This window comes from Terrapene carolina, unplaced genomic scaffold (assembly GCF_002925995.2).
Source record: "Terrapene carolina triunguis isolate 2854851 unplaced genomic scaffold, T_m_triunguis-2.0 Scaffold42, whole genome shotgun sequence".
Taxonomy (NCBI): Eukaryota; Metazoa; Chordata; order Testudines; family Emydidae; genus Terrapene; species Terrapene triunguis.
The window spans coordinates 50,969,139-50,984,776 of NW_020664393.1; the positions used below are offsets into that span (position 1 = coordinate 50,969,139).

The following is a 15,638-nucleotide window of genomic DNA, read 5'->3' on the forward strand; positions in this document are numbered from 1 at the left end:
GCCAGCATAACAGGAAAATTAGTTCAATAAATAAATAAAAAGTTGAGCTCACCTTTTTCATTTGAGTAACTACGGAACATGCAAACAGTTTAAAGCTATATTCTTCTTTGATTTACAACAGAGCTTTATTTTCACCATTAACAAAAAACGAGAGAAAACTTTGAGCACCTGAGAAAATATTTGTGCTTCAGAAAATTACAGGTCAAATTACAAAAATGGAAAAATTAATTTGTTTAATCTGCTGTATTCACAGACCAACCAAGATGCCGTGAGCTTCCCTAAAGTACATCCTCATTATCTTAATTCTAGAAAGAACAACCCTGCTACGGAAGAGAAGACTTTGTGTTAGACTCTCTCTCTCTCTCTCTCTCTCTCTGCGCTACTACACGTCTGGCTTCCCTTTCTCAGACTACATCTTTCTTGGAGATTTGGGGCCTAATTCAGACCTGCCTTATTCCAGTTTTATGTCAGTAAATGCACTGTCATCAACACACTTATGCCATTGCAAAACTGGAGTTTTGCAGTGGTGAATCAGGCTCATAGTCTGCTAAGGGGTAAGTCTTAGAGGCCTGATTCTCTTTTCACTTGCACGGGTTTTATACCAGTGAAATTCCATTCGGTCTGATTCTTTTCTGCATGGACGCTTCTGGACACCTGTGCAAAATGGGTGTAGGGTGACCAGATGTCCCCATTTATAGGGACAATCCAGATTGTTGGGTCTTTTTCTTATATAGGCTCCTATTACCCCCCACCCACTGTCCTGATTTTTCACACTTGCTGTCTGGTCACCCTAAATGGGTGTCAAATGTTGCCCTTCTGATTTGGATGGGTTTTGCACCCATTTTAATTTACACAGGTATAAATTACTCCTCAATTTGCAAGACAATGGAGAGACAGGCCCACAGAATTCAATGATGTAACTCCCGTTTTACACCAGTGAAAGTAAGAAAGAGAATCAGACCCTAGCCAGATCCTCAGCTGGTATAAATCAGCACAGCTCAGTTAGCTTGAGTGGAACTATACCAATTTATACCATCTGAGGATCTAGCTTAAACTTTCAAGACCAAATCCTCCTTTCTTCTACACAAGTGCAACTTCCTTTGACTTCAGTCCTCACAGAATTCATTTACTTTAAGGGAAGATGCACCCATGTAAACGACAAGAGAATATGGCTCAAAATCCTGGATATTACTACTAAAGGGCCAAATTCTCTCTCTCTCTCTCTCTCTCTCTCTTTTTTATAATGTAAATTTCTTCATTATGTCTCCAAATAAATAAATACACAAATAAAATGGGTGGTGAGTTTTTCAAACTTGAAAGCACAATTGTTTTTGCACTAAACAACAGGGAAGGTCATGCTGTGACATCAGCACTCAGAAGTAAAAGCAGTGCCGTGTTTCTGAAAATCTTTCTCTGCAGATTGAATGCATCTGTTAAAAATAACCTAACATTCTCAGAATCAAAGAATACAGCTTTAAAAGTTGTTCTTTTTAGTTTAAAAGTTATTAGAGATATGAAAATGATGGAATAAAGAAAAAAACTATAGCACAGAACAGGATGCTTAACTGAGACATACCATACCATAAAATGGAAATAAAAAAAGGTTTAAAAAGCATGCTAGAAAAATCTTTGGAGTTTTATCCCCAGTTTCCATGAAACAATGTGGACTTACTTTCTGGAGGGACCCTATCTTTGTGTGGGCATCCTGACAAACTGCGGTGATGGGGGTAAAGCCCCGTTACATGGCCAGTTCCATCACACCCAGGGGTAGGACATTTGCTCTCTTTCTTTTCTGTTCTTGAGGGATCTATAATTTACAACAAATGTGTCAAATGAATTATGCTTTCCAAATTTCTGTAAGAAGGTTCATTTAATGTTGTAAGTTATTCTTTGGTAAATGTTCTTAAAAATACTAGAAGAAAAAACTGCTGCTTCTTAAAACAATTTTGTCACTTTTATCCCCCCCCCCATTATCTTCTTTTCATACTGCAGGCTCCTATGATCACAGCAATACTTATCATAGTGATTGGGTAGTGACCTTCTTACAGCAAAGCCACACCACTGTCAATCAATGTTCTGCTGGCAAGCATCAGCTTAAGAGTGTAAGGACACTCTGAAACTGTTAGATGGTTCCCCCCTTTCTTTTCGCCTGATGTATTGAAGCCTGCAAATGTACTGTCATAGAAGTTCAGTCTCTTGAGGTTAGCAGACCCAGCTCCTTAGCATACTGATTCAAAGATTCAGCACAAATATATCCTTATTCAAACTCACTCTAAGCAGATGACGCTGATTTCCCTAAATTCCTTATGAAGTAGTAGAATACAAAAGCATATAAAAGCATTTTGTCCTCCAATAAGCCATGATGGGGTAAAAGAGCTAATCAGATGTAACAATCCCTTATCTTGAATTTGGGCCATTATAATCATGCATCTATAAAGTTTGTCTATTCATAAGCTTAAAAGATTAATAAACTTCTATAATGCTGTTTGTTTCTTTGTGTACAAGTCAACGAAAGGGCCTAAGGAGACTTCTGTTCAATAAACTATTATTTTCTGCCAAGAAAGTAATGGAACTACTGGTGAAATTATTCCTGAACTAGAACTTGATCACATATTTCACCAGTTTGTTTCCTGTAATAGAACATTTGTAAAGTAACATCCCAAGGCTTCCAACTCAGCACGTAATACAAGCTACACCACATCATCTTTAACACTGTTGCCCGATTTTGGCGAATAGAACTGATTTATACACCAGTATTTAAGAAAAAGGGTTCATGCTACTCTGGCTACAAAGATTCTGTCTTATTCTAAGTTAATAGCTAAGAGCAAACATCATCACCTATTCTAGTTCATCAGTCAATCTTCTGAATTCAGAACCCAAACTGATCTATCATCTTTTATATATTTTATGCTGCTCCTGTTATTTCTTCACTGCAGGATTTATGCTTTTTTTCTTTGGAAATAAGGTTTTGCTATTAGGTTTCTATTAAGTCTTATGGTAAAATTCAGCCCTTGTTGAGCAGGTACAACCCCAGTGACATCAAGGGACCCTTTAAGTACTTCTAGAGATTTGGGTACAATCTCTTTTTAGTAGATAAAGTGTACATACTACCTACAGTTCACATTCAATTGCAGATTTTTATTTTTATATTCTCATGTGGTTGTTGCATATTCTAAATTCCAAACCCTTGCTCAACCATCTTGGCTTATGAGAAACTCTTTACCACATGGTGATTGCTCTCCTGGCCTAATTTCCAATATTAACTTTTAAGATCACACTTTAAACTTAGCTGTCACAAATGCATTTTTTAATTGCTAATGTTTTATTCTAGTTTGCATGTATGTCAGGTGTAACATACAGTACTATGTTTTCTGCTGTTCAATGGTAAATGTATTTATTTACAAAATTTCATCTTCAAAGGTATGTCCAGTCATATAAACATCACAAAACCCCTGTGAAGTAGGTAAATACCATTATCCCCAGTTTACACTTTGGGAAATTGAGTTTTAGCAGTTAAACGCAAGGGCATAGAAGGAGTCAGTATCAGAGGTAGGATTAGAACTAAGGAGTTTCTGCCACATATACCTGTGCTGAGACCACTAGACCACCAGTCCCATTTTCATTCTCACACACAACTCTGTACAACTCTTTGTATAAAGCACATTGAAATGTGGGGAAGTGTTAGATAAGTGAATAATAAAAATAAATAAAATAAGTATAATGTAAATATACCAGTATTCAAGGACTATTAAAATGCAGATGAATAACACAATAGACCATAATGGCTTCTCTAGAGTCCATGGACTAGAACTTCAGCTGATGTAAACTCTGTAGCTCTATAGTAGTCAATGGAGGAATGCGAATTTAGACCAGTTTAGGAGCTGGTCATGCAAATTCTCCTGAGTTTTCAAATCCTTAGAATAATAGGGTTTATGAGCTCCAAAAGAGCCTTTATGGTCTAGCAAGTCAGAAAAGATGCTGCACACTAATCTTACATTTCCGAAACTTGCATGGAATTTTATTTGCACAATTTCCCATTGACTTAATAGAAGACATCCAGCTAAAACTCTATGCAACTATGCAGAAAACTTAGGGCTCAGGATTATATTCACCTCTCAATATAAATGCATAAATATTTTGACTAGCTGATCTTCTCTTATTGAATCCCTTCCTCCAATAGAGAATACCACTTTATTGTTTTAATTTTTTTTAAGAGCCTAATCCTGAAATCCTCACTCAATCCTTGCCATAGTAGAAGTTTTGCCTGAGCAAAGCTTGTCCAAGCTGGGTCACAAGGTTTTAAAAGTCATCAGTCTTGGAGGAAAGAGTCTCTGGAAAATTTTAAATGGCAGAAAAAAATGTGGCTTGCCATGCCTTTGTTGTTTCAGTGATCTCTGGGAGCAGAGCTCCTGAAGAGAGAAGACAGGAGTTACAATTCTTCCTCGACACCTCCACCCTGAGAATATTTCCCTTTAATTGTATCATTCATCTCCTTGGAGAACTTTTGCAAGCATGTTTGGGAGATTATATGTGACATGAGAATGAATGACATAAATAACTCCCTTTCTTTCATCCCCCCTCTAATTCACTGCAATATTCTGTTTTTCTCAATCTTCTCTAGAGTGAGGAAGGAATCATTCTCCTCCCTCTCTCCTCCAGACTTTCCTCTATGAAAAAGAGAGAAGGGTCACAGCTGTAAAGTTTCCTGATCCAAACTACCATAAATTTCAGGGCTTTTCTTTGTATTCAAGGGTTGTGTTTGGGCCTATCTCCAATTCATCAGGCAGTTCCTTAGAAGTAGGTTGGCATCAGGGAAGCTCTAGAAATCACTGAAATAAGAAGCCCATATTTCCACTACTACTATATTAATTCTTTGGCAACTGCAGAGATATATGTTTATGTGTTTTCCTAAGCATTCGTGGCTTGGCAGATCTGGAAAACACTGTTTTAAGGATTTTAAGATGTCAGCACTGGTTTGCCATGTTCTGTTTGGTTTTGTTACATACACACATTAAGAAGGGAACATACACCTAGTATGTGTCACATGCAAACAATAGAAAAATCCACATGGCTATGGAATAACTGTTTAACTAAACTTAAAAAATGTCTTCCCCAAACACCCAACATTACTAGTTCATACAGTGGACTACAATTTTTGTGTCTGAAAGCAAACAAAATGTCTAAGCTACATTGCAGATGAGTTTCTGAAACCAATAACTTTCATGTTCCTGTTTGTATAACTTATAAGAGACTGGCCATTGTCCCCCCTTAAAACTTGTTTATAAAATCAAAAATCTCCTGATCTGAGATGTGGTGTGCCAACTTTAATCTCACAGCCAGATTTTATGGCCATGTTATCACCCTTTGAAATCAGAGGTTTATAATGGAAAAAACAAAATAACCCACAACCCCAAACCCACAGTCTAAATTATAGAGATGAAACCAGGTGTTTCTATAAGAAATACAATATATAACCAATCCAGCAACATGCTTAACACCTCCTTAGAAATGCAGAGCCCTCAACTTCCATTAAAGTCAATAGGAATTCAGGGTGTTCAACAATTTCGGGAGGTATTGAATGCTGTATAGGACAGAGCCCTTATGCACATATATGTGGACACATACAAAGTGGTATGTTAATATTAACACACCATTACTAGGATAATTCTTTAAATTAAAACATATTTAAAAATTAACTTTATATATATATATATATATATAATTATGGTTAAGGCAGCACCTTAACTGTTTCCACAATGGAATGAAACCAGTGAAGTGGAATGCATATAAGAAAGAAATTGCTATTGATCTCAGCCCAGGCCACACTATGCCTTGCATAGCAAATGGTTTCCATTACCTTAGTATCTTAAGATAATTAATGTGCAGTCACTGCCCCTATCTTATGTTATCGGTCATTCTGATACTGTTCAATTTCTATCAGGCAACTCTACGTTTTAGATGGGAGAGGCTTCATCAATAACTGTCATTTGATGATAATTTTATAAATCATGATGCCACCTACCCAATCCAATCTGTAAAATATGCACTTCATAGCTGATTGACTAACCGCTACATAAATCCCCACCATTCAATAGAGTATGCAATGCAATTCTCCTCATATTTGTAATCATAATACCCTTTAGAATCATCTTTGCCTCTTTCAACATGATCTCTTATTTGTTTTGTTTCCCTGAAAAGTTATGTTTTTCTATTTAGCCAAATGATATCGCACTGAAATACTGTACATGTTTCTAACACTGTAGAATGAGTTGTTCTATTAGGTAATCACAGCATGATGCTATTTTAGAATCACGCCATAGTCATACAAATTAAATAAACAATGACTTCACATTAGAGTTCTAAGCATCACTTATTATCACGTTAGCTCACACTTTTTCATGACACAACATACGGTATATAGAAATATTACCTTTACCATAATATGGCTTTTTGACATGGCCGTCACTGGATTTAGGCTTCCTGTCATCCCCAGAAAGTTGTCGCGGAGGCTGCTCCTCAAATGATCTCATATTATCCCTCCTTCCAGCTTCCATTGCCATTTTTTCCCTCATGGCTTTTGCTCTCTCAGTTTCCAAAGCAATAGCTTTCTCAAGCAGGGTTAAGTTACCTTTTGTCATATCAAAAACTTCTTCAGACCTGTCTGAAGTAATAGAGGTGGTATCATCATCTCTTTCATGACACCCATCCTCCTTTGCACAGCTAGAAAAAGTTCTAGATCTGGGACTCAACTGTTCTTCAAGCCTCATTAAGTTCATCATGTCAGAGTAATTCCGATCTGGCGTTCTTCCTTGGAAGTCATCTTCTTGCCTGACATGTTGACGAGCATTCATATTTTGCTGCTGATTTCTTTCCTGTGGGTTCGTCTCACTGAGTTTCCTAGCCAGATCAAAACACTGGTTCCTTAAGCATTCCAAACTGCTGAGACACACCTCTTCATCACTCTCCTCCACCATTTTTTCCATAAGTCCATTGTTCATAGGCTTCCCTAGCATTACAAAGTTCATATTCCTGTTATCTTGCTGTGAAATATTGTCTGCATAATTTCTGTCGTTAATGTTTTCTGAAAGCACTACACCATGTCCTTGTGCTAATAATTTAAGGGAGTCCACTGTTTCCCTAACAACATCACTGTCTAAATCTAAACTCAGCTCACTTTTCCGACCAATATTTTCATTTTTGTCACTATCATCTTCCAGACTATTAGATGTATTGCTGTTCATTTCTGATTCTGTCCTGGCTCTGTATGCTGCATCCTCTGCAATTTTGCCAAGATTTAACAATGACTTGGCCACCAGTTCATCATAATTATCATACTCATCATTATTGTTATCATCTTTTTCTGTGTCTTGCATTATTCGAGTATTGTGACAATTCATTTGATGATCTTCTGCATAAAAAAAAGAAAGAAACAAAGAAAGAAACAAAGAAAGAAAGAAAAAGGAAAAGAAAAGAAAAAAGTGGCTAGAATTGGAACTGTTGTTGCAATAGCATGGACAGAAAACAAACTGCATGTCAAACACTGTTTATCATACAGTAGCTCTAGAACACTAGGACCCATGTTGAGGTAAGTAGAAACCACTGGTATTAAGCAAATGAATATCAGTAAAGCCCATAAGGGCATTTTTATATATTTTCTATACACCATTAATTTCTTTCATTTATCATATAATAAACTATTAATTATGCAGGAAAAAAGACAATTTTTACAAAATTTTATTAATTGGCATTATTTCTAAAATATTAAGGCATAAATTCTTCTATTCCTCCTTTCACTTCTTTATTTATAGTTTTATTGGGATTATTTTATAATTATATTATTCAAACTATTATATATTCTTAGGTTGGTTTAACTTTCCTCACTCCCATCTTTTCAAAGGAGTGAGCATTATAGGGTCTGTTTTCTTAATTAATTAATGTACACCAAAAGAGAATTGGTTCTTATATAAGCACCGTATACACAATTAGTGCTATATGAAAAACAACTGTCAAGACAAGTACACAAAGAGGTACAAATACATTTCAATAAGTGCACCCGTAGCTAGAATTCAAAATCTATTGCTTAGCTATTGCAAACTATGAACAAGCAAAAAACTGTTAGATAATCATTACATAAAAGAAAAGTAGAAATAACAGTATGTACAATATAAGTGTAAGTAGTTACACTATCCCCAATTTAGATTCGCTTACATACATGACATTGGCTTCAATCCAAAGTGTCTTGTCTATACAAAGGCCACATTAGATAACTCCTGTGTTGACTTGTTATCCTGTACATCACAATATCACAAGATGACACATAGTAACTCTGTTTTACTGAGTTCTGCTCCAATAACTAGTGAGTAACAGAGGGGCAACTTTGTGAATAGACTGAGTCACTCTGAGATACCAGGGATACCCTTGAATATATCTCACGGTAATTCAAAAGTTAATGTGCATCACCATCACAAGTTCTTAAATAAACATAAGTCAATTGTTATTGACTAAAAACACAATATAAAATATATTTTGACACTCAGCTACTCAAACATTTTGAATATTTGCTGCAAGCACTTATATGTAACAGTAACTCACATTTTTTTTAAAAAAGGACTTCCCCAATTTAGTAATTAGAATGACACACTGGGCCAGTTCAATCAATGGAGTTATGCTGATTTGCACTAGCTCAAGAGCTGGCTCATCAGCATAAGCTAACATCATAGGGACTCGGATGTATTTTGGTACAATTGTAGATATAACAATTTCTAAGCTGTGACCTTTGTGCTTTGGGTTAAACAAAATATAGTGGGAAATTTCAGGTAGCAGGAGAATTTAATATACTAAAATTTGCTGACAGGCATGCTTTTGGCATAAGAAAATATTTTCTGCAGGTTGGCGGACAAAAGAATAAATCAGAATTTTAAATACAAAGCTCAACAGTGAGAAATATAATACTTCAGCCACATGCTAGTGTTCATTCTACACAGTGCTTGGGGATCCTGGGATGAGAGGAGGCTGTAGTTAAGCAGCAGAACTGATATACATAGTGGATTAGGTTGTGTCTACGAAAGGAAGAGCAGAGATCCGAGGGTAGTATATTGTGCAAACTACATTCGCTAATTAAGTGTAGTATAGAGGATTATTAACAAGCAAAGATGTGTGTTATATTCAGCTGATAAGTCATTGTCATCAAACCCATCTTTATTGTCAATCTTGGTATTATTTTAGTTTACAAGTCTATTATTTTTGTGATATCCAAAATTCTGATGGCTTCAGTTCACTAAAATTGAAGTGCATCAGAACTTGATTTTCTCAGTGCAAAACTTGGGGATAGAGTTCAGCTATTTAAAAAATTTCCGTTTTATGTGTTTGCATAGAAGTAGGTAGTTAAGTTAGACAATTAGTCTGTGGAATAAGAAAATCAAATGTGTTTAATACTCTAATGATCATATTTTAAAATGAAATTTATAAACAAATCTCACATTACTGAAATATTACGGCCCAGGACCATCTGTATGAAGAATATTCAGTGGAAACTACTGCTTTCACATAGTACTTCTTGCAGTTGTGTCTGACAGGCAACCAGAGGTGAAAGAAGTAACAGTGAGAGCAATTAATGGGGCAGTAAGCTACACCTCTGAAAAATGCTGATGTCTTCAAGCCTAAGACTTTAACTTCCAAAAGCTGTTGTGAAGCCAGCGTATGTTTAACAGCATATTGAAAGACAGGTCATGAAGATGTATATTCTCTCAGTTCATTCATATTAGAACTGGTCATGTGTGCACTGAATGTTCCACACAACACCTTTTGAACCTTTGAATTCTGAGTTGGTGTTTTGACTTGAATGACATATGGATGATTACCAATGGATGAGTGTGCAGCACTTTGCCTATATTATAGTGCAAAGCCAAAATATGAATCACTTATTTCCTGAGTAAAGACATAAATTTCTTTTGAGTGCTTGTGAAGCTGGGTAAAAGCTTAACTTTAATATTGTTTATTCTGTTAGTTTGGTTTTATCCATTTAAGCTCTCATGCCCATTCAACCCAAAAAAGAAGGAGGAGGGGCAAGTGGAGGAGAAGAAGAAAGTGTAATGTTTGAATCTTTGATGAGGGAAACAGGGGAATAAACTCTTTTAATCCTTCAGTTACTATTTGTCTTCTACTTTATATTTCTTTAAAAACAATTATGTTTCTAGGGAAACATTTATTAATTAATTCCATGCAGTAACTTTTTTTTTTTTTTTTTTTTGAGGAAAACTACAGACGCATGTACCACTATCATCTGGTCCAAGACACAGTTCTCCAGGGCTATCAGCACTCTGGCCAGATCCAGCAGCGCTCTTAGGCATATGCTTAGTTTTGAAGCTACGTACTTAAGTGCTTTGCTAGGTCAGGCAAGAATGGTCATCACCCCGAAGGTTCAAGTCCCAAATTACCATATGCTTTAGTCAACATGATTTTGGAAATATTTTAGTTTAACAATGAGGCAAAATTACTTTATACAAAACAACGTCCCTTTGATTCAACTGTATAAAATCTTACCATGCTATTATTATTTTTATGCTACTAAAGTTTAACTTTTAACCGGTTCCTCATATTTTGTCTGTTTAATGATAATATGAATTTTATTAAGACTCCACACATTATAGGTGAGATCTTGACTGGCTGTTATATGGCTGTGTGGGGAGGGAGTATGGCACCTTACCCCACCGTTTACACAACCTGGCTAAAATTGTAAGTTACACCTGGGAAAGCAGATAGTTTGCTATCAAAATGTTTCTCCAAGGTACAAGTGGGCAAGAGTGGGGTGGGGTACGTGTGGATCCAGCTATCACTCTGATCCTTCCTATGTGCTGGCTGGCTTCATGGACAGGGAATATGCATAAGGGGAGTTGCAGATTGTGCTCCCCCCATCCTGGCCCAACCAGGAGGTCTCCTGGTTATCTCCTGGGAGGGTACCTCCCCTCTTATTATGCCTTGCTGTGCCTCTAAGGAATGATCTAGTCTTATGTAAGTGGTGTCTGTCTACAGATGGTTCGGCAATAGAGCAGACTTAATTGTTGGCTGGAATCTGTGTGTCTGTTTCTCTAAGTGTGTTGAACATTTCTGCACGTGTGAGGTAAACTGGATATCTTGTAGCTTGTAGGGAGTAGATGAGCCAAAGTATAATTCCTCCACGGTTTTGACCATGGAAGTTGCTCTTTACATATCCTATAGGAAATAACAAACATCAAGATGTGCTGTTAGACTAGGTAGCTGGACACTTTTCAGCAGTTTTTTAAAGCATCAGCTTCCTTCAGCCACCTGAACATATGTGTGTTCCTGTATTACTGCCCTTACAAACGTGAAGCATATTGGCTTTTCCATAGCACCTTTCATCCAAGGATCTCAAAGCACTTTACAAAAATTAATTAATAAAGCCTCACAACACCCCTGTGAGGTAGGTATTTTTAGCTCCATTTTACAGATGGGAGAAACGAGACACAGAGAAATTGAGTGAGCCATTCCAGATCACACAGTGAGTCACTGGAGAGCCAGGAATAAGACTTAGACCTCCTGACAGTGCTTCCTCCCTTTGCTTCTACCAAATACATTTTTATACATCTGTTTGGTAGAATAAACCTTGCCATATTTTTACTGTAAGAACTCATGCAAAGTAGCACCTTCTTTTTAAAAGGAAAATATACAGCATTTAGTTTCAGAGATTCTGCAGAGAGAGGCAATGATACTTCAGTAGTAGCTACATTCCTATCAAAAGCCACAGATTTCACAAACCAAAGGTTTCTCAAATCTGTGGCGTGCCTGTCATTTTATCTGCTTTTTCATGGGCATGAGGGAAAATAACATGGCTACCAATTCCCAACCTATGTGGTTATACTAGCTTCCTGAACAGATGGAATTTTTCATCATCCAATCAGCATCCTCTGTTTTTTATGACACCTGACTCATCTCACTACTGACTTAGTCATACACCAGTTCCTAACTGTACAGTATGCAATGTAATTGGGTTGCCCCTTTCCTCCTTCTGGTCCAACAAAGTGATAAATATAGATGTTCATACATAGGTCTATACACCACACAAGTATGTCTGGAATATTTCAAAGTCAGTATAAAAAAGTTTAAAGGGACACTGTCAGATCATATAAGGTCCAAATTTCTAGATGTTTGCAAAACAAACTTCTTCGCTTTTCATTTTTACAAAAATCTCAGACAAACAGAAATTTCCTTCTTTTCTGGAAAAATCCTATAAGGAAGGAAACTGAGGTGAGGAAAACTCAGTGAGCTTCCTCCAAATTTTTCCACTGTGGGAGGGGTTTCTTCCCACCCCTCCACTGAGGAAACAGAGGGCTCATACTCCACACTGTGGAAGAGTCTAATCCAAAATTCACTGAAGTCAACTGAAAAACTCCCATTGACTTCAATGGAACTGGGATCACACCCCAAATCTTTCAAAATCCATGTGGACTCCAAGGATCAAGTAGGCACTCAGGGCTGACCATATGTAACTCTTTGCCTCTGCCCCAGTTCCTGTTATTCTCCTTTGCTGTGAGTGTGTTAAGTTAAAAACCAAAGCAATTTATTTGTATAATATTTGACATCTTTTTTACCTCTATTTGCAAATACATAAAATAAAATATCCAGGATTAAAAAAAATGTCTAATTATTTCTTAGACGCATTTTAATTACTATATAACATCTATGTAATTTTTTTTCTACTTCTCCCTAAAAAACACTTACTATAGAGGTAATGTTGGGTTCCACTACTTAGAATCTCCCACAATAATTACAGCATTCAAATAATAACCAATGCTCAAAGAGAAATGAATGAAGTGTGGAAGTCATTAAACACTGTAAGGAAAGTCTGAGCTGAAGAACACAGCACATCACAGTGGGGTTCAGTATTATAAAATAGGAGTGAGTGCTGCAAAGGAGGTCTGTACAGACCTTCAGATATAGAACATAATTAACTATTCTTTCTTACTGTGTCTTTTCTTCCTTAAAAAAATTATTTTCTTTCAGTTAGTCTTTTCATTTTCTCTCTGTTCCACTTTTTATCTGGTCTTACTAACTGATGTGTGGTGTAGGATGTTTGTTTTTTTCCCTTCAAATAGTAAAAAGTGCAGGTATTTAAAAAGGAATAATAGGCATCCTTGCAGAATCAGAATTTGTACCTAACTATAGAACTGTCACTGGCAAATAAAGATGTTCTTTAATTGTTCATATTAAGATAAAATTGAAAATAACCAACATACATTTTAATTAATAATTTTGGAACCATGAAATTGATAAATGTGCTCTAGTAAAAAATAATGGGTGTCTTCTCATCTCAATGGGCAGGGATTCATATACAGTTTCACCCTATTCTGATAATCCTAATCTCTCTCTTCTTTCTCCCTTTGTATCCCTCTTGTGACCACTGTTTTTTGTTCCATCTGAGCCATGGCTATTTTCTAGCCTTCTGTGGCTCAAACAGCTATTACAATCACCTCCTGTGCTCCCAGTATTCTTTTTCAGCTTCCTATCCATCCAATTATTTATTATTATTATTTATGCAGTACCATGGAGGTGTGCATGATGCTTTACAGTGAACATGTTTCTTCCCAAAACAGGGTATGATCTACGGGCCCATTCCTGCAAACCCAATTCTACTACCCTTACTCATGTTGAACAATAACCTGCCTCACAAATATTCCCATTAGGTGATGGCAGAATATGAGAAGTTCTTACTCAGGGATTATAGAACCAGCCATGTAATTAGACATGAGAGAGCACTCCAGACAAGCAAGGAGGTGATTAAGGCCAGTTCAACAGTTACAAAGGGCCAATTTTTGCCATTCTTATGCACAATGTAGGGTTGCCAACCCCCCCAGAATTGCCCTGGAGTCACCAGGAATTAAAGATTAATCTTTAATTAAAGAGTATGTCATGTGATGAAACCACCAGGAATACGTCCAACCAAAATTGGCAACCCTAACAGTGAGTAGTATGTTACTCTACAAGTAATTTCATTTATTGAAATGGAACTCCTTGCAGAGTATGATAACTACTCAGTGTGAATAAAAATGACAAGATCTGGCCCATAGTATTTAATTCACCCTCTTTGTTGTTGTTGTGTTTTTTGTTTTGTGTAGCATTCTTCTGAATATTTCCAGAGAGCACAGGGATATCTGAAGGGGCAGTTTTAACAGCAACCATTCTCCAAGGGGTATGTCAGTTTTTTCCTCACTCTTAGACTATGTTTACATTGCAAACAGGAATGTGATTTACAGCTCATGTAGACTACCCACCTTAGCTTTAATCTAGCCAGATCGCTATAAATAGCCATGAGGACATGCTATGCAGGCTTCATTGCAGGACACAAATTTGAGTGTGTACCCAGGGGATTCAGGCAGGTTGGTATAACTCATGCTGAAGCCTGCTTTGAGGCATCTTCACTGCTATTGTTAGCAGGCTAGCTAGCTGAAAGCGAGCGTGGGTACTTCTACACAAGCTGCAATTCTCACCCATGGTGTGGCCTCTCTTTCCAAAACTGCATTCACCTCTGACTTGACCTGAGGGGAAGTACTTACTTTCCATTTCCTTCTTATGAAAAAAAAAATAGATATTCCACTTGCCTTTCTTTAATTACAGTGTCCTACTCAGTATCAACCTATGCACTGGGATGGCATTTCCACAGGGCTGGGACTTTTGTCTCACAAGCATTATATCTCACCATGGCAGTGGTATCCAATCTTTTCAGTCAGAGGGGAAAACATCATTGCAGAAAAGGTGAAGAGGCCGCAATCAATACTTTGGGACAAACCCTCTGGCCTGCTCTACTCCCTTTGCACAGAGACTGTGCAGGGGGCTGGGTAGATAATCAGGGAGCTGTGACTGAGGCTGCTTCTCATTTTCTACTGCTTTCACTTCTCCTAGGCTTCCTGGAGGGAGCAAGGGGCTGGGTAGAGTAGGGGAGCCATTCTGTGTCAGGCACTGTCCTGGGCGCAGACATAGCCAGTTCAGTGTGTACTGGTTTCCTGCTCTAACTCAGGTTCCCACTGTCCACCAGGGAAGCTGGTGATGAAGCAGCGAAATCTGCTCTCCAAGCCCTGCAATACAGCAGGGGAGCTGCAGCACAGAATGAAGAGCAGCTACTCACAGATCTAGTTCACAGCAGAGCTGCTCTTGGGGCTGTGGTGTAGTTGTAGACCACTCAGGAATCAGAGACCTCCCGACCTTCGCCCTACGGCAGCAGGCCTGATCTGAACACCAGTTTAAAAATCACAGGGAGCAGCTCAGGGAACATGTTTCCAATCCATAATCACATGCACATTTTCTTCTTAGCACAGTTGTCCTCTAGGGCCACAGATTGGATGCTACTGGGGCACTCAATCTCCTTTTACTTACAACACTCTGAGCAATCCTGACTCGAGTTCTTTTACTCATAGCATTGGGTTTCTCTTTGCTGCATAGCTTGTTGAGGATCAGCAATATTCTGTTACACAGAAGAAATGGTTGGGGGAGGTTAGGAATCACTTTAAGATATTTTTGGGTTGTGGACAGGGCAGGGCCGGTGCTACCATTAAGGCAAACTAGGCAGTTGCCTAGGACACCAAGATTTGGGCGCGACAAAAAGCGGTGCCCCCAATTTTTTTTTT

At 37.6% G+C, this 15,638-nt stretch overlaps 1 protein-coding gene across 4 annotated transcripts in view; it reads right to left on the reverse strand.

The window, feature by feature from the left end:
* Positions 1-15,638, reverse strand: part of MYT1L (myelin transcription factor 1 like) — a 155,793-nt gene that overhangs the window by 97,180 nt on the left and 42,975 nt on the right. For 3 of the 4 annotated variants that reach the window (XM_024215781.1, XM_024215782.1, XM_024215780.1), the window contains exons 6-7: positions 6,437-7,408; positions 1,673-1,807 (exon numbers count right to left, since the gene is read on the reverse strand). In XM_024215781.1, coding sequence (XP_024071549.1) covers positions 1,673-1,807; positions 6,437-7,408 — 1,107 coding nt within the window. Of the gene's footprint in view, positions 1-1,672; positions 1,808-6,430; positions 7,409-15,638 lie in introns of all 4 variants that reach the window. The other variant, XM_024215779.1, reaches the window with a different exon arrangement.